The 22,923-nt window shown below is 43.1% G+C and overlaps 1 protein-coding gene and 1 long non-coding RNA gene across 25 annotated transcripts; one reads left to right on the top strand and one right to left on the bottom strand.

Moving 5' to 3' along the window:
• Positions 1 to 9,079: 9,079 nt before the first annotated feature.
• On the bottom strand, positions 9,080 to 14,310 carry LOC125530998. Of its 17 annotated transcripts, none has more exons than XR_007293061.1 (5): positions 13,901 to 14,310; positions 11,927 to 13,780; positions 11,600 to 11,770; positions 11,439 to 11,517; positions 9,080 to 11,294 (listed from the first exon to the last, which is right to left on the bottom strand). XR_007293061.1 is itself a non-coding variant. In XM_048695400.1 (4 exons), the coding sequence occupies exons 1-4, from the start codon at positions 13,906 to 13,908 to the stop codon at positions 11,658 to 11,660; spliced, it is 333 nt and encodes a 110-aa protein (XP_048551357.1). In that variant the 5' UTR covers positions 13,909 to 14,310; the 3' UTR covers positions 11,289 to 11,657. The 17 variants fall into 17 exon arrangements, 1 of the variants encoding a protein (XP_048551357.1); XR_007293060.1 differs by having other exon boundaries at positions 11,289 to 11,349; XR_007293057.1 differs by having other exon boundaries at positions 11,289 to 11,770; positions 11,927 to 12,737; positions 13,175 to 13,298; positions 13,390 to 13,780.
• A 506-nt stretch (positions 14,311 to 14,816) lies between these two features.
• On the top strand, positions 14,817 to 20,917 carry LOC125530996. 8 transcript variants are annotated; one of them, XR_007293038.1, is made up of 7 exons: positions 14,817 to 15,313; positions 15,361 to 17,307; positions 18,042 to 18,118; positions 18,262 to 18,462; positions 18,921 to 19,646; positions 20,000 to 20,077; positions 20,357 to 20,917. It is a non-coding gene; the product is annotated as an uncharacterized LOC125530996 (long non-coding RNA). The 8 variants fall into 8 exon arrangements; XR_007293042.1 differs by having other exon boundaries at positions 14,820 to 15,313; positions 15,361 to 15,900; positions 16,682 to 17,307; positions 20,000 to 20,917; XR_007293039.1 differs by having other exon boundaries at positions 14,820 to 15,313; positions 15,361 to 15,998; positions 16,682 to 17,307; positions 20,000 to 20,917.
• Positions 20,918 to 22,923: the final 2,006 nt, after the last annotated feature.

The following is a 22,923-nucleotide window of genomic DNA, read 5'->3' as shown; positions in this document are numbered from 1 at the left end:
AACTATGTAGACATGACCGAGACACCTCTCTAGTCAATAACCAATAGCGGGACCTGGATGCCCATATTGGCTCCTACATATTCTACGAAGATCTTTATCGGTCAGACCGCATAACAACATACGTTGTTCCCTTTGTCATCGGTATGTTACTTGCCCGAGATTCAATCGTCGGTATCTCAATACCTAGTTCAATCTCATTACCGGCAAGTCTCTTTACTCGTTCTGTAATACATCATCCCGCAACTAACTCATTAGTTGCAATGCTTGCAAGGCTTATAGTGATGTGCATTACCGAGTGGGCCCAGAGATACCTCTCCGACAATCGGAGTGACAAATCCTAATCTCAAAATACGCCAACCCAACAAGTACCTTCGGAGACACCTGTAGAGCACCTTTATAATCACCCAGTTACGTTGTGACGTTTGGTAGCACACAAAGTGTTCCTCCGATAAACGGGAGTTGCATAATCTCATAGTCATAGAAACATGTATAAGTCATGAAGAAAGCAATAGCAACAAACTAAACAATCAAGTGCTATGCTAACGAAATGGGTCAAGTCAATCACATCATTCTCTAATGATGTGACCCCCCTAATCAAATGACAACTCATGTCTATGGCTAGGAAACTTAACCATCTTTGATTCAACGAGCTAGTCAAGTAGAGGCATACTAGTGACACTCTGTTTGTCTATGTATTCACACATGTATTATGTTTCCGGTTAATACAATTCTAGCATGAATAATAAACATTTATCATGATATAAGGAAATAAATAATAACTTTATTATTGCCTCTAGGGCATATTTCCTTCAGTCTCCCACTTGCACTAGAGTCAATAATCTAGTTTACATCACCATGTGATTTAATACCAATAGTTCACATCACCATGTGATTAACACCCATAGTTCACATTGACATGTGACCAACACCCAAAGGGTTTACTAGAGTCAATAATCTAGTTCACATCGCAATGTGATTAACACCCAAAGAGTACTAAGGTGTGATCATGTTTTGCTTGTGAGAGAAGTTTAGTCAACTGGTCTGGCACATTCAGATCCGCAAGTATTTTGCAGATTTCTATGTCAACAATGCTCTGCATGGAGCTACTCTAGCTAATTGCTCCCACTTTCAATATGTATCCAGATTGAGACTTAGAGTCATCTGGATCAGTGTCAAAACTTGCATCGACGTAACCCTTTACGACGAACCTTTTGTCACCTCCATAATCGAGAAACATATCCTTATTCCACTAAGGATAATTTTGACCAATGTCCAGTGATCTATTCCTAGATCACTATTGTACTCCATTGACAAACTCAGGGCAGGGTATACAATAGGTCTGGTACACAACATGGCATACTTTATAGAACCTATGGCTGAGGCATAGGGAATGACTTTCATTCTCTCTCTATCTTCTGCCGTGATCGGGTTTTGAGTCTTACTCAACTTCACACCTTTGTAACACAGGCAAGAACTCCTTCTTTGACTGTTCCATTTTGAACTACTTCAGAATCTTGTCAAGGTATGTACTCATTGAAAAACTTATCAAGCGTCTTGATCTATCTCTATAGATCTTGATGCTCAATATGTAAGCAGCTTCACCGAGGTCTTTCTTTGAAAAAAATCCTTTCAAACACTCCTTTATGCTTTGCGGAATAATTCTACATTATTTCTGATTAACAATATGTCATTCACATATACTTATCAGAAATGTTGTAGTGCTCCCACTCACTTTCTTGTAAATACAGGCTTCACCGCAAGTCTGTATAAAACTATATGCTTTGATCAACTTATCAAAGCGTATATTCCAACTCCGAGATGCTTGCACCAGTCCATAGATGGATCGCTAGAGCTTGCATATTTTGTTAGTACCTTTAGAATTGACAAAACCTTCTGGTTGCATCATATACAACTCTTCTTTAACAAATCCATTAAGGAATGCAGTTTTGTTTATCCATTTGCCAGGTTTCATAAAATGCGGTAATTGCTAACATGATTCGGACAGACTTAAGCATAGATACGAGTGAGAAACTCTCATCGTAGTCAACACCTTGAACTTGTCGAAAACCTTTTTGCGACAATTCTAGCTTTGTAGATAGTAACACTACTATCAGCGTCCGTCTTCTTCTTGAAGATCCATTTAATCTCAATGGCTCGCCGATCAATGGGCAAGTCAATCAAAGTCCATACTTTGTTCTCATACATGGATCTCATCTCAGATTTCATGGCCTCAAGCCATTTCGTGGAATCTGGGCTCATCATTGCTTCCTCATAGTTCGTAGGCTCGTCATGGTCAAGTAACATGACCACCAGAACAGGATTACCGTACCACTCTGGTGCGGATCTTACTCTGGTTGATCTACGAGGTTCAGTAATAACTTTATCTGAAGTTCCATGATCATCATCATTAACTTCCTCACTAATTGGTGTAGGTGTCACAGAAACCAGTTTCTATGATGAACTACTTTCCAATAAGGGAGCAGGTACAGTTACCTCATCAAGTTCTACTTTCCTCCCACTCACTTCTTTCAAGAGAAACTCCTTCTCTAGAAAGGATCCATTCTCAGCAATGAATATCTTGCCTTCGGATCTGTGATAGAAGGTGTACCCAATATTTTCTTTTGGGTATCCTATGAAGACGCACTTCTCCGATTTGGATTCGAGCTTATCATGTTGAAACTTTTTCACATAAGCATCGCAGTCCCAAATTTTAAGAAACGACAGCTTAGATTTCTTGCTAAACCATAGTTCATACGGTGTCGTCTCAACGGATTTAGATGGTGCCCTTTTTAATGTGAATGCAGCTGTCTCTAATGCATAACCCCAAAACGATAGTGGTAAATCGGTAAGAGACATCATAGATTGCACTAAATCAAATAAAGTACGGTTATGATGTTCGGACACACCATTACGCTGTGGTGTTCCAGATGGCGTGAGTAGTGAAACTATTTCACATTGTTTTAACTGAAGGCCAAACTCGTAACTCAAATATTTTTACTTCTGCGATCATATCATAGAAACTTTTATTTTTGTTACGATGATTCTCCACTTCACTCTGAAATTCTTTGAACTTTTCAAATATTTCAGACTTGTGTTTCATCAAGTAGATATACTCATATCTGCTCAAATCATCTGTGAAGGTCAGAAAATAACGATACTTGCCATGAGCCTTAACACTCATCGGACCGCATACATCAGTATGTATTATTTCCAATAAGTTAGTTGCTCGCTCCATTGTTATGGAGAACGGAGTCTTAGTCATCTTGCCCATGAGCATGGTTCGCAAGCATCAAAATGATTCATAATCAAGTGATTCCAAAAGCCCATCAGCATGGATTTTCTTCATGCGCTTTACACCAATATGACCTAAACGGCAGTGCCACAAATAAGTTGCACTATCATTATTAACTTTGCATCTTTTGGCTTCAATATTATGAGAATGTGTATCACCACAATCAAGATCCAACAAACAATTTTCATTGGGTGTATGACCATAGAAGGTTTTATTCATGTAAACAGAACAACAATTTATTCTCTTACTTAAATGAATAAGCGTATTGCAATAAACATGATCAAATCATATTCATGCTCAACGCAAACACCAAATAACACTTATTTAGGTTCAACACTAATCCCGAAAGTATAGGGAGTGTGCGATGATGATCATATCAATCTTAGAACCACTTCCAACACACATCGTCACTTCACCCTTAACTAGTCTCTGTTCATTCTGCAACTCCCGTTTTGAGTTACTACTCTTAGCAACTGAACCAATATCAAATACCGAGGGGTTGCTACGAACACTAGTAAAATACACATCAATAATCTGTATATCAAATATACCTTTGTTCACTTTGCCATCCTTCTTATCCGCCAAATACTTGGGGCAGTTCCGCTTCCAGTGACCAGTCCCTTTGCAGTAGAAGCACTTAGTCTCAGGCTTAGGACCAGACTTGGGCTTCTTCACTTGAGCAGCAACTTGCTTGCCGTTCTTCTTGAAGTTCCCTTTCTTTCCCTTTGCCCTTTTCTTGAAACTAGTGGTCTTGTTAATCATCAACACTTGATGCTCTTTATTGATTTCTACCTTCATCTATTTCATCATCATGAAAAGCTCGGGAATCGTTTTCATCATCCCTTGCATACTATAGTTCATCACGAAGTTCTACTAACTTGGTGATGGTGACTAGAGAATTCTGTCAATCACTATTTTATCTGGAAGATTAACTCCCACTTGATTCAAGCGATTGTAGTACCCAGACAATCTGAGCACATGCTCACTGCTTGAGCTATTCTCCTCCATCTTTTAGCTATAGAACTTGTTGGAGACTTCATATCTCTCAACTCGGGTATTTGCTTGAAATATTAACTTCAACTCCTGGAACATCTCATATGGTCCATGACGTTCAAAACGTCTTTGAAGTCCCCATTCTAAGCCATTTAAGCATGGTGCACTAAACTATCAAGTAGTCATCATATTGAGCTAGCCAAACGTTCATAACGTCTGCATCTGCTCCTGCAATAGGTCTGTCACCTAGCGGTGCATTAAGGACATAATTCTTCTGTGCAACAATGAGGATAATCCTCAGATCACGGATCCAATCCGCATCATTGCTACTAACATCTTTCAACTTAATTTTCTCTAGGAACATATCAAAAATAGAACAGGGGAGCTAAACGCGAGCTATTGATCTACAACATAGATATGCTAATACTATCAGGACTAAGTTCATGATAAATTAAAGTTCAATTAATCACATTACTTAAGAACTCCCACTTAGAAAGACATCCCTCTAATCTTCTAAGTGACCAAGTGATCCAAATCAACTAAACCATAACCGATCATCACGTGAAATGGAGTAGTTTTCAATGATGAACACGAATATGTTGATCATATCTACTATATGATTCACGCTCGACCTTTCGGTCTCAGTGTTATGATGCCATATCTGCATATGCTAGGCTCGTCAAGTTTAACCTGAGTATTCTGCGTGTGCAAAAACTGGCTTGCACCCGTTGTAGATGAACTTAGAGCTTATCACACCCGATTATCACGTGGTGTCTGGGCACGACGAACTTTGGCAACGATGCATACTCAGGGAGAACACTTTTATCTTGAAATTTAGTGAGAGATCATCTTATAATGCTACCGTCAATCAAAGCAAGATAAGATGCATAAAAGATAAACATCACATGCATCAATATAAGTGATATGATATGGCCATCATCATCTTGTGCTTGTGATCTCCATCTCCGAAGCACCGTCATGATCACCATCGTCACCGGTGCGACACATTGATCTCCATCGTAGCATCGTTGTTGTCTCGCCAATCTTATGCTTCCATGACTATCGCTACCGCTTAGTGATAAAGTAAAGCATTACAGCGCAATTGCATTGGATACAATAAAGCGACAACCATATGGCTCCTGCCAGTTGCCGATAACTCGGTTACAAAACATGATCATCTCATACAATAAAATTTAGCATCATGTCTTGACCATATCACATCACAACATGCCCTGCAAAAACAAGTTAGACGTCCTCTACTTTGTTGTTGCAAGTTTTACGTGGCTGCTACGGACTTAAGCAAGAACCGTTCTTACCTACGCATCAAAACCACAACGATAGTTTGTCAAGTTCGTGTTGTTTTAACCTTCGCAGGGACCGGGCGTAGCCACACTTGGTTCAACTAAAGTTGGAGAAACTGACACCCGCCAGCCACCTGTGTGCAAAGCATGTCGGTACAACCAGTCTCGTGTAAGCATACGCGTAATGTCGGTCCGGGCCACTTCATCCAACAATACCGCCGAACCAAAGTATGACATGCTGGTAAGCAGTATGACTTATATCGCCCACAACTCACTTGTGTTCTACTCGTGCACAACATCAACGCATAAAACCTAGGCTCGGATGCCACTGTTGGGGAACGTAGTAATTTCAAAATTTTCCTACGCACACGCAAGATCATGGTGATGCATAGCAACGAGAGGGGAGAGTGTTGTCTACGTACCCTCGTAGACCGTTCGCGGAAGCTTTATATCAACGCGGTTGATGTAGTCGTACGTCTTCACGTCCAACCGATCCAAGTACCGAAAGCACGGCACCTCCGAGTTCTGCACACGTTCGGCTCGGTGACGTCCTCGCCTTCTCGATCTAGCAAGAGGGGCGAAGTAGTAGATGAGTTCCGGCAGCACGACGGCGTGGTGACAGTGTTGGTGAAGAACAATCTCCGTAGGGCTTCGCCTAAGCACTACGAAAACTATGACGGAGGATAAACTAGAGGGGACGGGGTTGCCGCCACACGGCTTGGTGTTTCTTGATATCTCTTTGGTGCTAGCCCTACCCCTCTATTTATATGTTGAGCCCTGTGGTCGAAACTTGGAGTAAAAGCCTCCTCAAAGTCGGTTTCACCCGAAAGGCAAGAGTCCTTCTCGGACTCCAGGGCTAGACGCCAGGGTTCCCGGCGTCTACCCCCTAGACGCCAGGGTTCCTGGCGTCTAGCCTCTGGTCTCCGCAAAACTTCCTTTTGCACTTTCCAAAAGCCCCGTGGGCTTTCCCCTTTGGCCCAGATAAAGTGTTCTCGTCCCAAACATTTCGGGAAACATCCGGAACCCCTTCTGGTGAATTCCGGAACCCTTCCGGAGATCAAGCACTACTATCCCATATATCAAACTTTATCTCCGGACCATTCCGGAGTTCCTCATCATGTCCGTGATCTCATCTCGGACTCCGAACAACATTCGGTCATCAACAAACATAACTCATATAGTACTATATCGTCAACGAACGTTAAGCGTGCGGACCCTACGGGTTCGAGAACTATGTAGACATGACCGAGACACCTCTCTGGTCAATAACCAATAGCAGGACCTGGATGCCCATATTGGCTCCTACATATTCTATGAAGATCTTTATCGGTCAGACCGCATAACAACATACGTTGTTCCCTTTGTCATCGATATGTTACTTGCCCGAGATTCGATCGTCGGTATCTCAATACCTAGTTCAATCTCGTTACCGGCAAGTCTCTTTACTCGTTCTGTAATACATCATCCCGCAACTAACTCATTAGTTGCAATGCTTGCAAGGCTTATAGTGATGTGCATTACCGAGTGGGCCCAGAGATACCTCTCCGACAATCGGAGTGACAAATCCTAATCTCGAAATATGCCAACCCAACAAGTACCTTCGGAGACACCTGTAGAGCACCTTTATAATCATCCAGTTACGTTGTGACGTTTGGTAGCACACAAAGTGTTCCTCCGGTAAACGGGAGTTGCATAATCTCATAGTCATAGGAACATGTATAAGTCATGAAGAAAGCAATAGCAACAAACTAAACGATCAAGTGCTATGCTAACGAAATGGGTCAAGTCAATCACATCATTCTCTAATGATGTGACCTCGTTAATCAAATGACAACTCATGTCTATGGCTAGGAAACTTAATCATCTTTGATTTAACGAGCTAGTCAAGTAGAGGCATACTAGTGACACTCTGTTTGTCTATGTATTCACACATGTATTATGTTTCCGGTTAATACAATTCTAGCATGAATAATAAACATTTATCATGGTATAAGGAAATAAATAATAACTTTATTATTGCCTCTAGGGCATATTTCCTTCAGTTCAGACGGTCGACGCCGACCCAGATCTAAGATCAAGGCGGCAAAGAAATTGGGCGACGGTAGTGCAGCACTCCCACAAGGCTTTCAGGGGGCGAGCAGATGAAGTTGGACGATGGCGGGCGCATCGCTCCCAACGGATCCAACGCAGGAGCGGCGTCATGGCGTGGATCTGGAGCAAAACGCGATGGCGGCGATGCTTCTCTGCCATGGCGGCTCGACTGGGTTCCTGCGCTGGAAAGGGAGAGAGAGACGAGGAAGGAGATAGACATGAGAAGATAAGAAGGAAGATGAAGGAGGAAAGGGAGGGAGAAGGCAGGGAAGAGGGCGGCGGTCACGAAGCTATATTGCCATGGCGGCTCGGCTGAGTTCCTGCGTGGAGGGAGGAGAGAGACGGGATAAGAAGAGGACTAGGGAGAGGGAGGAAGGGAGTGGAGAAGGTATAGAATGATAGAAGAGGGCGGCAACGCGAGGTTATCGGCGGCAGTTGGGCTCGCCGGCCGGAGGCGAGAGGAAGGCGGCGGAGATGGCATCCCAAGGAAGAGCTCGGCCTCTCCTCGCTCGCTCGGGCGCAGCGGCGGCTGCTGGCTGTAGCGGGCACATGCTCCCATTTTTTAGAAGAAACATTTTTTATTTCACTTTTATTTAGGGGAAAGCGTTCTTTATTTGACGGGCACGGGATGTCCTATGATTCAACCCATCCAGTTTACTATTCTCTTTATTGGGCCAGCTTTTGGTACTATAATTTTTTTATTGATTAATAGTATCATCTATTCCTAAAAAGAAAATTAGTAGTACCACCCCGCAAATATACACAGGATCTCACTAATTTATATATGGCCTTAAATAGACAACCAACAAGCCTCTTCAAAAATAATAAAAAACTGCGGGTGAGGTGTAGCTATAATCTGGCAATGACGGAAATAAACAAAACAAAGAATGAGGTGTGGGTATAATCCGACAATGAGAGACATATGCAAGTCAGTGGTTAGGTTAGTAAAATCTTGAACCACGTATTATATTTTTTCTCGTTGCAACACACGGTCCCTTTTGCTAGTAATAACTAGTAAAAATGCCCGTGCTTTGTAACGGGGCAAAAAGATAGCAGAATCTGCTTTGTGTGTGTCATTGCGCAACATTTCTTATATTCAATTCTGATTATCTCTTTTTCGGAGTATGAAGTGTGGATTTGAATAAGCCACCTTAACATCCTTCATCTGATTAAAGGGTACTTGTGCATGGAATAGTTTTTCAATCTTTTTTTTACTTTTCGAGAGAACATGAATATTTATTTATTTTAAAGTAACATATTTGAATTTTTTTATCATTTTTTAAATGGGATTTTTTACAATTCACATTTTTTTAAACATGATTTTTAAAAATAATTTTGATTTATATAATTTTTGAAAATATTCTTAAATACAAACATTTTTAAAAAATTGGTACATTTTTAGGACATATTGAATGACGAGGAGACACGAGCAGGCGGCGGCAGTGCTTGGCCCAAACAAAACACTTCATGCTCGTGTCTCCTCATCATTCTAGGGATACAAAGCACTTCATGTCGTGTTCTTTCACCATGGCCATCAGACTATATTTTTTAAAAGCGAACGGGCAACCAAACCGTTGCAGCTGTTACCGGTTGGACCGCCGGTTCATCGGTTTGTTTGTGACAAAAAAACCAAGTTAGTAAAAATAACCTTAGATCAAATGAGTACACATAATATGGGATGTAATATAAAAATAACCAAGCATAATTTATATGTACCCCACAGATTCAAAACAACAGAAAAATATGAATGGTCATTGCCGGCCAACTTTTTTGTATGCGAGAAGAGAAGGGCCATTGAATTAGACCATGTGCAAGTGCACGCACGCAACCGATGTTATTTATTTGGGCCATTTGCATTTCTGTCCCTAACTCGAACCACCTAATCAGATATACCCCTAATTCGAAAGCCTGCTCAAAAATGCCCCTCCGCCGTTACGTGCCCTTACAGAAATGCTCTTTTGCGCCGTTACCGTCCGGTCAAACAACTTTGACCGTTCTGAAAAAAATAGCAATTTTTTTTTAAAAAATCTAAAATTTTGTGAGATCGAAGATACTCATGTGCGCAAGGTGCGTGCAAATTATTGTGCTATTTGGACATTCCAGGAGCTCGTGGCGAGGAAAAACAGTTAATATGCACGCTTGTGAACAGTAAATTTGAAATAAAATAGCAAGAAAATTCAAAAAAATATGAAATTTTTGGCATCAAAGAGGCTTGGGTGCACAAGGTGCTTGCAAGTTTTTGTGATCAAATGACTTGCGAGGAGCTCTCGCAAGAAAAAACAAAATAGTCATTTTTTCCCAAGTTTTTTCCCGGGCCAGATTTTGTTTTTTTCTCCACAAGCCCCTCCAATGTCCAAACACAACAAAAATTGGCACGCAGCTTTTAGACCATAGCCTCTTTGATGCCAAAAAATTTCATATTTTTTTGAACTTTCTTGTTATTTTTTTGAATTTACTGTTCACAGGCTTACATATTTACTATTTTTCCTTTGACACGAGCTCCTGGAATGCCCAAACAGCACGAAAAATTGCACGCACCTTGCGAACCTGAGTATCTTTGATCTCACAAATTTTCAGATTTTTTAGATTTTTTTTGCTATTTTTTGGGGGCCGGTCAATGCCCTTTGACCGGCTTTGACCGGACGGTAACGGCGCAAAAGGGCATTTCTGTAAGGGCACGTAACGGCGGAGGGGCATTTTTGAGCAGGCTTTCGAATTAGGGGCAAATGTGAGTAGTGGGTTCGAGTTAGGGACACAGATGTAAAAGACCCTATTTATTTTAATTGCTCCCTTCTCGGCCCGTGCACATCCAGCAACAACATCGTTCTTTTTATTCTTTTCCTTTAATGCTCATACATAAGAGCAAATTTTATTCCTTCATATTTCTTTCATTTTTTGCTTTATAAGAGCCGAATTTACTCCTTTTAATCTCTTCCCTTTCCTTATGAGTGAAATAATTTCTTTCCTTTCTGCTTATATAAGAGCCGAGTTTTCTCCTTATTTTAATTTCTTCTCTTTCCTTATGAGTGGAATAATTCCTTTCCATTTTTCTTACATGAGAGCCGAATTTACTTCCTTTAATTCCTTCTCTTTCCTTATGAGTGGAATAATTTCTTTCCTTATTGCTTACATAAGAGCCGAGTTTACTCCTTTTAATTCCTTCTCTTTTCTTCCTGCTTGTATTCCGGGACCCACTCCTTGAGTTGGCTTATTGATTTCGAATCATACACATGTATAAATTGGTGGGACATGATGAAATTATCAAAATCGATGGCAGATTATATGACCCTCACTATTTTTATGTAAAGAACCCAGATAAGAGGTGGCCTTGTTGCCTCCAACTTTTCATTCCCTTTGAATCTTCTAACACAAAGGCCAGCCAGGTCACAGGGGCTGAGACATTTAAACTCACCTTCCCTTTAGTTGCCAATTTGATGGGAGGTATTGAATTAGGCTGTGTTTATGGCCAATTAAGATGCCACTGTCCATGAGCGATCAATTTAAAATCAAAAGTGATAACCTAGCTTCTAATATAAATAAAAATCCATTTCTTCTGTAGTTGGATACCCAAATTTAGCATACTGCACATTCATCTCTCTTATCGTTAGTGTTTGGTTCTGCAAAAATAGGTTCAGTATTAAAAATCAAGGCAGCTTCTCTGCACACAATTTCCTGGGAAGAGACAGCAAACCTTTGCATCACTCAAATGTCGCAGGTGACTTGTTTTAGTTCGGGATCTTGAAAAAGTCAAACCAACATACCTTTCCCGCTAACAGCCAGCAGTGGTAAGCATGTGCCGCTGGAGCCCTACCAACTTCCCTTGATCCCATTTACTGTCTCCTATCCACGGCGACAAAGGGAAAAAGGTTTCAGCGGACTTAGGCGGGCATCCACGTTCAGGTTTCAGAGGGAGAAGACTCACTGTCTGCTGCTAAGGTCAGGACCGTGGTCATCCATCTCCGCTTTGCTGGCCGATAAGATCATTCAGATTGACCAGCCAGCTGGGTACTCATCACCTTGCTCTGCTGAATCTGCTTGAGGCTGTCATTGGTGCTCGCGAGGTCTGCAGCCAGGCTCTGAAGTCCTCGATTTGCTGTTCGATTCACCACAGTGAGCAGGGAACAATGTCAGGAGAACAATGCCGCTTTCCGATCAAGGCGGTAGAATAAATCGAGATTATTTCGAAATAAAACGAACAACAGACTTCATGCATCTATGTGAAAAAAATTATAATCAGCAGGGAACATACTTATATTTGACAGAAGCCTCTCTAACCCGATTGAAATCACAAGCAGTAAAATTTTCTAAATTTGGTCTTCACAACTATAAAAAGAAGAAGAATAAATGTACACCATCATTTCAAATTCAAGACAATATTATCAAGGTTAAGAAAAATCGAATCACAACATAGTCCACTGCAATGAATTCTCAAAATATCTTGGAATTACTCTGCTTCGTGTTGTTTAGTATGCTTGTTCACCTTCCCATAGAGTGTCCTTTGATTCAGCTAGCTGGTGATTATTTTTAGTCCATAGTAGCAAATTCTTGTATATGCTCCATGCATGTAAAAAACAATGCACGGTGTTGTTTTTTTGTCTGTGAATCATGGGCACAGCCCATGACAACATAACTGAAGATATACTAAATGTTTTCTGGTTAACTCTTCAAATGACTAATCAATACGGTAAGTCCTTACTACCTCTGTTGGTGAGAAACGAATATCCCAGGCTATTTTCTCTACCAGTTCAGATCTCACAAAAGCAGTGAGTACGAAAAATATAGCAGAAGGGATAACCTGAAGTAGCTATTATCAACCATGCATCATGTATATCAGTTGCCCATTAATTAATGGGTAGTTCGTACAATGTGTAAAATTTCTATTGAAGTAATAAAAGTGATGGAAGACCTCAATTAGGTTCAACCCAGATTACTTACACATGCAATGCACTTGCCATCAATCGGGCTTAAAATTGGTTCACACGAGACGGAGATATGATTCTAGGGTGGATGCAGTAGTAGGGCTCTCTTGAATCTGGATGATGTGCCGGTCAGGTGTGGCACTGAAGGAGATATGTGAGTTCTTAATATAATCATGAAATATAGGAAGCTCTTAATATAATCATGAAAAATAGGAAGCTTTAGTTCACAGGACCAAATTGGATCTTATAGGCCGATCGATCGGCACAACCAAGACAGTTGTTAAATTAACAACAAAATTGAAGGTCATGGCTTTGTTGGAGCAAAGGGCTAATCTCCACATCTTGAATATGTGGGAACCAGATTAGGATGACAATGTTGACAACATCCTACAAATTCAATACTTCATTTTTCTGTGATCAATGCAGATGTCTTCTATCACTCTATAGGCTTCTGGCTACTTATTGGCAGCAATAGTAGGTTGGTGAGCAACTGAGCCTGCTTCCTTGTTTAAATATTCGGACCAGCAATGGAAAGGCTGAACAAGTATACTTATATAATACTAACAACCTGTCAGTACCAGGGTAATATTTGTTGGTGAAGATGCCTGAAAACCAAAGTTGAGAGTCTAGCTTGTTTCCACTTGCATCATCTGTGTGGAGGTCATGGCTTTCCTCACAGCGGAACAAGACTAAACTCCACACCTTCAACCAACCACAGAGAGGTAGTTAGGAAAGGTTAGGCAGATGCAAATGAGGTTACAGTACATTAGGAAAATTGACTGCTACAACGGACTTGCTATTTTGAAACTTATGTTCAGGACTGTATATGCCAATATTTTCAGATCATGTGCAGCCTCTTCAAATTGGTAATCTCGTTGACATGATCTGTGAAAGAGTCCTGCAGGCACAAATTATTGATGCAGTAGTAAGCTAATCAAGTTTTGTCCAGCCCGTGGATGCGTCGTCGATGTTGCCGCTGCTATTGCCGGCTTCCGAAGTATAGCAAAAGAATCTGCGTCATGCAAGTTGTGACTCGCACAATCTTGCCGGGAAGCTTGGGAGCAGCATCATGAACCGCAGTGTGATGATAGTCTACCTGATGGATAACCTCAGGGTGCAGTCGGGGTGCTTGTGACGTGCTCCATCTCCTACTCGTCAAAATCGCCGCACTGCTCCTACGCCGACTGAGCGGAGGCAGAGGGGGAGGAGGAACACGTCAACGAGCAGCAAGAAATTGAAATCGAAGCAGGCCAAATTGGCGGAGGGAGGCGGGCAGGCGCAGATCTCGCGGCCCGGCGGCTCACCTTGTCATGCACTGCCGCCGCCTCGTCGTCCGGCTATCCGGGGTGTCCGGGCTATCTGCCGCGGGCTTCTCGGACGGCGGTGCCGCTAGGGCCTTCCTCGGCTGGCGCCGGCCCCATGAGGGGATCTCTGGCCGCGCCTGCTCCTACTGACTGGCCCGCACGATGGACTACAGTTCCGCGAGAATGGCAGCCACCTCCAGCTCACGCTCATCGAACTCCTCTCGCGTGCGTCCGCTCCCAGCTGACGCGGCCGTCTTGGATCTCGCCGAGAGAGCGAGGGATTGGGTGTAGCTCTGGGGGCGATGGAGAGTGCGCAGTGGAGCAGACAGAGGATTGCAAAAGTTCCGCCACGATGAACTCCCAGAACAGGCCCATTAGCCCTCGATGTGGCCCAGGGTGTCTGCGGGCAAGCGAGCAGGTGCGACGTTCGATGCAGAGGACGTGCTTCCTCGAATTAGTACCACCTTGCGTACCTTTACTCCATCGTTAAGGAAATCGTTAACTGATAGCTGCTCGGTTGGCTAGTGAGTAGGGAATTAATCAGCTAATCGGCAAGTTAATCGGCCATTTAATCAATTAATCGGAGGATTTTTTCGTTTATCGGCTACTCGATAACCCTATAAATAGGGATTAATCGGTAAGTTAACTGATTAATTGGATGAATTCTTCAACAGGGCTCTACTCCTAATGTCTTAGTTGATAGTCGGTGTTCTGGGTTTTATTTTCATCCCACTTACTATGGTCTTTTTTGGTATTTTTTGATACTTGCTCTCATCTCCCGCTCAGCCACAAAAAACCGAAGAAAACCCCGCGATCGAGTGCAGCACACTTCCAACCTCCCGTCGCAATTATCTGACACGATCGAAAATAAACCACCGAAAACAAACTGGCGAAAATTAACAGCGAAAAAAAACCTACGCTCCTCTCGATCCGCTCGACGCACTCCTCTCGATCCACCCCTCCCGCTGGGGCCTTTCTCTCTTTCCCTCCTTCCCCGCTCCACCGCCACCGGCCCATCTCCCGCCCCGTCGCCGCCGCCCCATCTCCCACCCCGCCGCCGCCGCCCCATATCCCGCTCTGCCACCGCCCCTACTGCTCCACCGAACCGACCTCTTCTTCGAGCATGAGCCGCTCCTCTCCCTGACACCCTCGTACTCACTAGGGTTTCGTGCGCCGCCGCCGCCGCCGGTCCTCTCCAACACTGCGACGGGCTTCACGGCCTACTTCGACCTCGGGCCTTAATGCTTTCTCTGCTTCTGTGTCGACCTTCTATTCAGCGAGGAGGACGTACATCAGGCAGCGGGTGACGCGCGGTGGCTGCGCAAATTCCTCTGCGGCGGAGATCTCCAGGATGGGTGCTTGTCTTCTCAGAAGAAGGAGATGATGAAGGATGCAGAGAAGGAAGGCAACGTGGTGTGTTCTTGCTGCAAAGTTCTCGTACATATTTTTCTTCTTGGTAGGAAGGCAACGTGGTGTGTTCTTGATGATGATCGAAGAAGATCTGCTGGCTGCTGTTCAAGGGACGATAGCCAAAGAAGAAGAAGATGATTGCTATGTTCTGAGAAATCAAGATTCTGGAAGACCACGAAGAGGAATAAGACAAGCAGGCACATGTGTACCGTCACGAGCAGCAAAACGAAGAGTAAACCCAAGAATATCAAGGGGGGATTATGTTGGCTGCCGTGGAGGACGAGATGCAAGGGTGCTCCGGCAGCGGCTGCAGCAGCGTGACAGATCAAGCGAGCTAGGTTGTGCCATCTCTGGTCCTCTCTCTTCAAATGGTCGACACCGGGTGCTTACGATCGACGTGACGGCGGCGGTGCAAGAGCATGGCATAGCTGGTCTGAGAGTGGCGATGGACTCACTGCCCGCTGCTACTATATCATCCAAAGTAGTGGCAGGGCGCAGCGGCACGAACGGCTCAGCCTCTGCCTTGTTCATCCCATTACAACGGAGGCGCTTTAATTACTGACACATATGTTCTTATTATGCAACTGCAGGTGATTTCTCATCTTTCAACTCGGTCTATTTTACTTGTCATACATGGAGAGAGTTTATACAATGTTAGATGAAGAGTTGGCGGTGCCACGGTGCCAAGGTTTGCTTCTCAAAACTGATAAGATCACATGATGCTTTTATATGCTTATTATTAAATCACAGGCAAATAACCCACTTCAACCTGCGTGATAATTATGTAGTGAACAGAGCTTTTGTGTGAATAAACTACCCAACTTTGTCAAGTGACTTAATGGAGCAAGTCTTTAATTTGTAACTAGCTGTTGTTCAGAATTGAACTAGCGCTTCATACAGAACAATTTTGAGAGCAACTCCCCACAAAAAAATACATCAACTATAATTGTTGGAATCCTGAAGGTAGTTCCATCGAAGTTTGTGAGTATATTTGCAAACCTCTGTCTACCTATGAATACTATTATCGAGATAGTTTAAACCATGTTGTTGGCCTGCTACAATGCTCAATGGTTTACCCTTGCTCAGATCAATTCTGGTGTGTTTGTAATGGGAATGTGGGATGATGTATGAAGAGATAAAGAAAGTTATGCTCGCGGAATATGAGTATGTAGTAACAGTTCTCTGTTATGGTTCGCGACAATTGTTCTGGTACATCTCATTGGTAGTTTATATGTAATGCAATGCCGTTTTATAATTATCATGCTAAAAAGTAATGTTACATTAGACATTTCAACATAAATGAGTTGGACAACTGAGCCCACAATATATAACTATGTATATTGGGACACAACGTTTTGCCTCTGTGTCCAGATGAGCCGGTCATTCATCAGTTGGAATCCGCGCCAAAGAGTTTCAGTGGTGTTGATGTTCGCCAGTAGTCCAGTACATCGAGTATAGAACAACCATGTATGCTGCAGGTGGTTACGGCGTACAGCGGATCTGACAGAACTATTTTGAATCTCGGTGGCTCTGTATCAGGGTCTTCCTGTACTGATGGTTGAAAGATTTCCATGTGGTATGTGATATGGTACAGATTTTTCGTTTCCTCGTAACTGTGATCAGATAATCATGGATGACGAAAGGCAAACAGATTCCTTGCCTTCCAATTTATCAGTCTTCAGTTACGCTCACGTACCGAGTGAATAGATTGCAATGTTCTGTACTTCTTATTTCTAATTGATTTCATTCTCTAATGGTTGCATTAACTTGCCAAACATTTCATCTGTCGGATGCATGGGAGGGGATATGCATCCGTCTATGGTGGCAGTGGAACAGTCCTCACTGTAAGTGATCTTAGATAGGGATGAGGTTAGCAACGAGGGCGAAAGATGATGAGGCTCCAGAATCTAGAGAGTTGTTGTGAAAGCTGATCCACAAGCACCAGGGTTTGTTATAAAAGGAAAACTCTCTCGACCCGGATGGAAATAATATTCCTGGTAGGTACTGTTGAGAGATGATAAGCTAGCTTACAGCTGAATATTGCACTGTTCCATAGTTTTCCGGACTACGGATGTTGTCGATGAGCAGTATGTTTTCTAATGTATGTTGTCAGCCAGGTCTGCCACATGTCGTCGCATCGCTAGCGAGGTTTGCCTGCGCCGTAGAAAGGGGGGAGGGGTGTATAGAGGGATGGTCTAGGTGGCGGCTTGGGTGGGGATGGTGGTGGTGGTGGTGGGTGGGTGGGGGGTGGGGGTTAGCCCCGTTGCGTCTGTCTGGTAGACAACTTGAAGTATTTAGAGATATAATGCACTATCTGGAATCGATACACATTCCTGTGCCACTGTTTCTCGGGGTAGCCCTCTAATTAGCAAGTGTTTTGTCATGTGTGTGTGATTATGACAGAAATTTGAACAGTGTGTCGATTTATCTCATAAATAAGTATTCACTCTTACAGCACCACCATGCATGTTTTTTCACGTTTTCAACAGTTCATCTTTCAATTTTGATTTCCATAACCATGCATATATGGTGTATTGAATCAGCAAATGATATTTAAGTGCTTATTAGTTGTTGTATGAACATTTTCAGCTTTCATTAGCCCAATCGGTGCTTTGCACCGATGCTTTCCTTTGTAGCCGGCAGACAACTCAGACAAATGCATCATTATCATTTTGTTTTGATGGTTTTGTCAAAAAAATCAAATGAATTGATCCTGTTTTTCTATGTGCAGAATTGCCTGAGATGGTTAGTGATAGTGAAAGTTATGATGACAGATAATTACTCCTCCAAGAAGAAGAATCAGAAGAGGTATACTAATGTCACTTTGTTTAAAATCTCTCCATACATATATCCTATATCACTAAGCTCCCTGGGGAAAAATCGCTCAGGAGCGATTCAGGCATCGATTGACCTGGACTCCGATTTTGACCTGGTCGTCCGCTTTGTGCCAGCTGGCTATTTGTGGGCCTTTTTCGTCAGTGGTAAGGTGACATGGGCCGCGTTTGTCAGTGGCTGAGGAAAGGCGGTTCGAGCCTGACGTGGTCGTCGATGAGGAGCTTTTGGATGTCACCGGCGCCGGCAATCCTCGAGGGCAAAGGCTGCGACAAGCGGCGGCGGCGGAGCTTGGGCAGCAACAATCCGAGCATGATGAGGTCAGAGTTCGCTATCAAATCCGCTACATTTATCTTGGATCCATGCCCAGCGTCTCAAACTGGCTAGCAATTTATTCAAAGGATGGGCGAAATCACGTCACCTCAGCTTGCGATGCATTTGCCTGCTAGGAATTGGGATCGATCAATTCTTTGCTCCGTTTCTATTCAGATTTTCATGTCTTGATTGATTTTGCAAATTTTCCTCTTTGTAGCCACCGCGTGAAATGAACCTAGCATTGTGCATGGTCGCAGGAGTCTCTGCAAGTTACTTGCTTGTTGATTCTGCATATTGGAATAATAAGTAACTACTTTGTGAAGTTCTTCTAATTTCGAATGTTATAGACAGCTAGAAAGACAGCCCATTGTACAAGTTGTCTATATCGATATATAGAGATGATATGGAGAGCCGCTACAGATAGATACTATCTAGACTATTGTACTTGCCTTTATTGCTGCAGGTCGAAGGCGTCGTAGTGGTGCATTGGAGCTGGAGGAGGCGGCGGGCCAGTGCTGTTTGTGCTCAAGACGTACGAGATGGTGGACAGCCCATCGACGGAAGCAGCGGTCTGGTGGAGTGACGCGTTGGACACGACCTTCATGGTTTGGTGCTCGCTGGAGTTTGCATCTTCAAGCACATAAATTTCTCCAGTTTCATCCATGAGCTCCCCCCACCCCCTCTCTTACTGAATCCCTACGCACCCCAAGCAATCTCGGTCAAGTTTGTGCGGATTTGGGGTTTAAGATCTGTGCATGTGCGGGGAATTTATTAGTAGGAGTTGGTCTGGGTTTTATTTGTCAGATTTACTGGAGAATTTGGCATTAGATTTTGATCTTGGGTGGGGGCGAGGGTCCTCAAATGTCTACACTGTTGTGGTGAAATGCTACTCCATTTTTACTAAAAATCATTTAGGATGCTGATTTTCTTAGTTGGTCTTGATTGCAGTTAAATGCCAAAAATCAGGACTCGGTATGGTGCCAAAATATGTTCATAATTTTGTGCGCTGGGCTGGTGGGATGCTATGTGAATCACTACATTCTTACTCCTTTGGTTCGCCGGGGGTTCGGATTGCATTGACCACATTCAGATTTTTCCTAGAGATTCAGGCTGGCAACCAAAGATGTCCAGCCTTGATGGCTTGTGATATATTATCATGTTTAGGATAGACGAAAATGAGATTGCAAAGGTACATTCTTTTCCTGCATAAACTAAATAGTGTTACAAATGGTGATAAACATGGGTAGTTTTCACTTCTTTATTACTGCTGAATCATGACATAAAATGCATGTTTCTTGTTGTATACCTTCAGTGTGAATTATTACGTGATGTACCTTGTCATTAACTTTCTTTATTTAGGACTAATTTTGTTTCATATTCATACTAAAACTTTTCTCAGGATACTAAAATTTACCCTTGCACTCAATTTTTCTAGAGCTAATAAAATATCTCGTTTTAGTGAAATTTGACTTTTACTAATTTTTTTGTCAAGATACTCAGTTTTCTTGTGTTAAAATGTATCTTCTTACTGAAATTTTATAGGAACGAAGAGCTCAAGATTTTGTTTTGTTCATGAAGATGCATAATCAAGAGGAACCACAAGGATTCCTAAGAACAGAGGTGCAGCAACATCACTTAACCTTTTCATGTTACTCTAGATGATTTATCATCCTTGCTTGCCCCTCCCGACAAGGATTCATATCAAGAGTTCAATACTTGTTGGGGGTTCCTCGCAATGCACGCACAGAGAGGCATAACTTCTTTGCTTCCCCCACCATCTCTGCAATAATATGGCGTGCATGTGCAAAAAGAAGGATCTGATGGTCTACTAAGGGCTTATAGGAATGAAGAGCGGCTTATCTTCTTTACGTGTTTATCTGGTAAATATTCATCTGTCAGGCAATACAAATCGTATGGTTACAAGTTCAACAACAACATGGGGAGCGCTGGCGTGGTAGTCCGGCGGTAGAGGGATGGCTGGGCAGCAGCCTACCGAGGAGTTGGAGGGAGGGCTTGATTGGACCACATCTGTCCACGAGGGCTCGTTGGTGGGCTAATCAAGAAGGGGGGAGGGGCTGGGTGTATCTGTGTTGCGCGGTTCCGGCTGGTGTGCTCCTCGGCGGCGTCCTGGACAGGTGGATGTGTGGGCGGCTGCGTGTGTGTGTGTGCTTCGGCGGTGCGTGGTGAGGTAGCGGGGTGGCCAGCGCGGTGCCCTGGTGAGCAGGTGGTTAGATCCGGACGGATTTGGCCATGGTGGCTCGACGTTGGACTTGCTGGTGCATGTATGGTTTATAATCTGTCCGGACGGAAGATTGTAGTTTGTGTATAGTTTATAATCTGAGGAAATGTTTGCCGTCTGTGTTAACCTTCAGTCTTGTACTGCTGAAGATTGTAGTTTGTGTTGTATCATATGTGGACATGTTCTTTACTTCAATCTAGACTTACGTGCCTTTGTGTTAAGTTGTCTTACATCTCAAGTTTTGTATTTTCATGTTTCATGAATTATGTGGGTATGTGGCAGCCCACATAATACCACATACAGTATGTGGACAGCCCACTTAATCCCACTTAAATAAGTGGACATATGTGGCAGGAAGTGGGCACCTGCAGGTTGTCCCACCTACAAGCTGAGTGGAAGAGAGTTCGTATTTGCCGTTGTATGATGAAAACTGGATGCCACCATGCTTAACGTGTATTTCTAAATAAAAAGAATAATTTGATCAATCTGTTCTTATTTCTATTATTCGGTGACAACTCATGGTTATTCAGATCGATTTTGCCCGTAGCAACACACGGGCCTGACGATGAAGAAACTTTAGCTAATTCTGATATCGAGATCCTGGAGAATCCATCTGACGTAGTCAAAGACAAACGTCCTGCCCCAATCACTATCATACCCACGGACCAACGTGAATTACTTGCCGGCCTCTGCAACTACATCATGTCTATCGATGATGACGGGTGTTTGGAGTAAGTATCATGTATCAATATTTAATGTGTGGATTTATAATATTTTTCTTCTTATCATCCAATTTATAGGAAGGTATGGGTCCGGAGCTCGACACCCGATCCAATGGGCTTAAGTCTTAAGAAACTTCAGTGCATACTTAACATGGAGCAGACCATGGACAATGACTGCTTCAACACATCCGTGCGTATGCTGGCATGTGACGGGGGAGTATTGTTCATAGACCCTCCCGTGCACTACATGGATCTACGATTTTGTGTAAATTATCTTAACTCTTCATTCTATGTGTCATTACTATCAACATGTTGAAACAATATTTCTTTTTTTACTTAGTCCATGATGCTAGAGTCAACACGAGGTCAGAAGTTTTGCGAGAAGGAAACTATCCAGAGGTTGGCAACATTATTTGATACCTGGCCTGAGATGGACAACGACATCTCATCGTGCAACAAGGTAAGTAAAGTATTTTGTCCATTGTTATCATGGTTTATTGTTGTTTCTAATACCTCCACTTGTAGATTTATCTTCCCTATGCATCCATCGGCCGATACATTTTGTACGTCATCGACAAAGAGGCACGTCGTCTATATATTATGGATCCTATTCAAACATCACAATCGTTAGAGGAGAAAAATTGAGGCATGCACTGAAATTAAAAAGTTTTGCAAGGGATTTCAAAGAAGCACTCGAAATAAAGCTGCCTGGTTGGAATTATGATCTATCTAAATGGCAACGTTTATTTCCGTCCGGCATTCCAACGAGAATAGATGGGTAATGAATTCATAACAAAAACAATTACTTTTGTTATTACTGAAAGATCGTGGATATCGCCTAGAGGGGGGGGGGTGAATAGGCGTTTTAAAATAATTACGATTTAGGCTTGAACAAATGCGGAATAAACCTAGCGGTTAATATGTCAAGCACAAAACCTAAAACAACTAGACTCACCTATGTGCACCAACAACTTATGCTAAGCAAGATAAGCAACTATATGATAGCAAGATATATGACAAGAAACAATATGGCTATCACAAAGTAAAGTGCGTGAGTAAAGGGGCTCGGGTAAGAGATAACCAAGGCACGCAGAGACGATGATGTATCCCGAAGTTCACACCCTTGCAGATGCTAATCTCCGTTTGGAGCGGTGTGGAGGCACAATGCTCCCCAAGAAGCCACTAGGGCCACCGTAATCTCCTCACGCCCTCGCACAATGCAAGAAGCCGTGATTCCACTAAGGGACCCTTGAGGGCGGTCACTGAACCCGTACAAATGGCAACCCTTAGGGGCAGTCACCAAACCCGTACACTTTGGCAACCCTTGGGGGCGGTCACCGGAACCCGTCAAATTGCTCGGGGCGATCTCCACAACCTACTTGGAGACCCCGACGCTTGCCCGGAGCTTTACACCACAATGATTGAGCTCCAAACAACACCAACCGTCTAGGGCGCCAAGGCACCCAAGAGGAACAAGCTCTAGGGTGCCCAAACACCCAAGAGTA

Source organism: Triticum urartu, unplaced genomic scaffold, assembly GCF_003073215.2.
Source record: "Triticum urartu cultivar G1812 unplaced genomic scaffold, Tu2.1 TuUngrouped_contig_671, whole genome shotgun sequence".
NCBI classification, from domain to species: Eukaryota; Viridiplantae; Streptophyta; class Magnoliopsida; order Poales; family Poaceae; genus Triticum; species Triticum urartu.
This window is presented reverse-complemented; position numbering and strand designations above follow the sequence as displayed.

Excerpts from the sequence above, each read along its gene's own strand:
- LOC125530998 (XM_048695400.1), bottom strand. Across the intron at positions 13,299-13,692 it reads ACCCTGAGGTTATCCATCAG|GTGTGGAGTTTAGTCTTGTT; the intron begins GTAGACTATCAT and ends GGTTGGTTGAAG. Across the intron at positions 11,771-13,174 it reads CACCAACAAATATTACCCTG|CAAATCGAGGACTTCAGAGC; the intron begins GTACTGACAGGT and ends TGAATCGAACAG.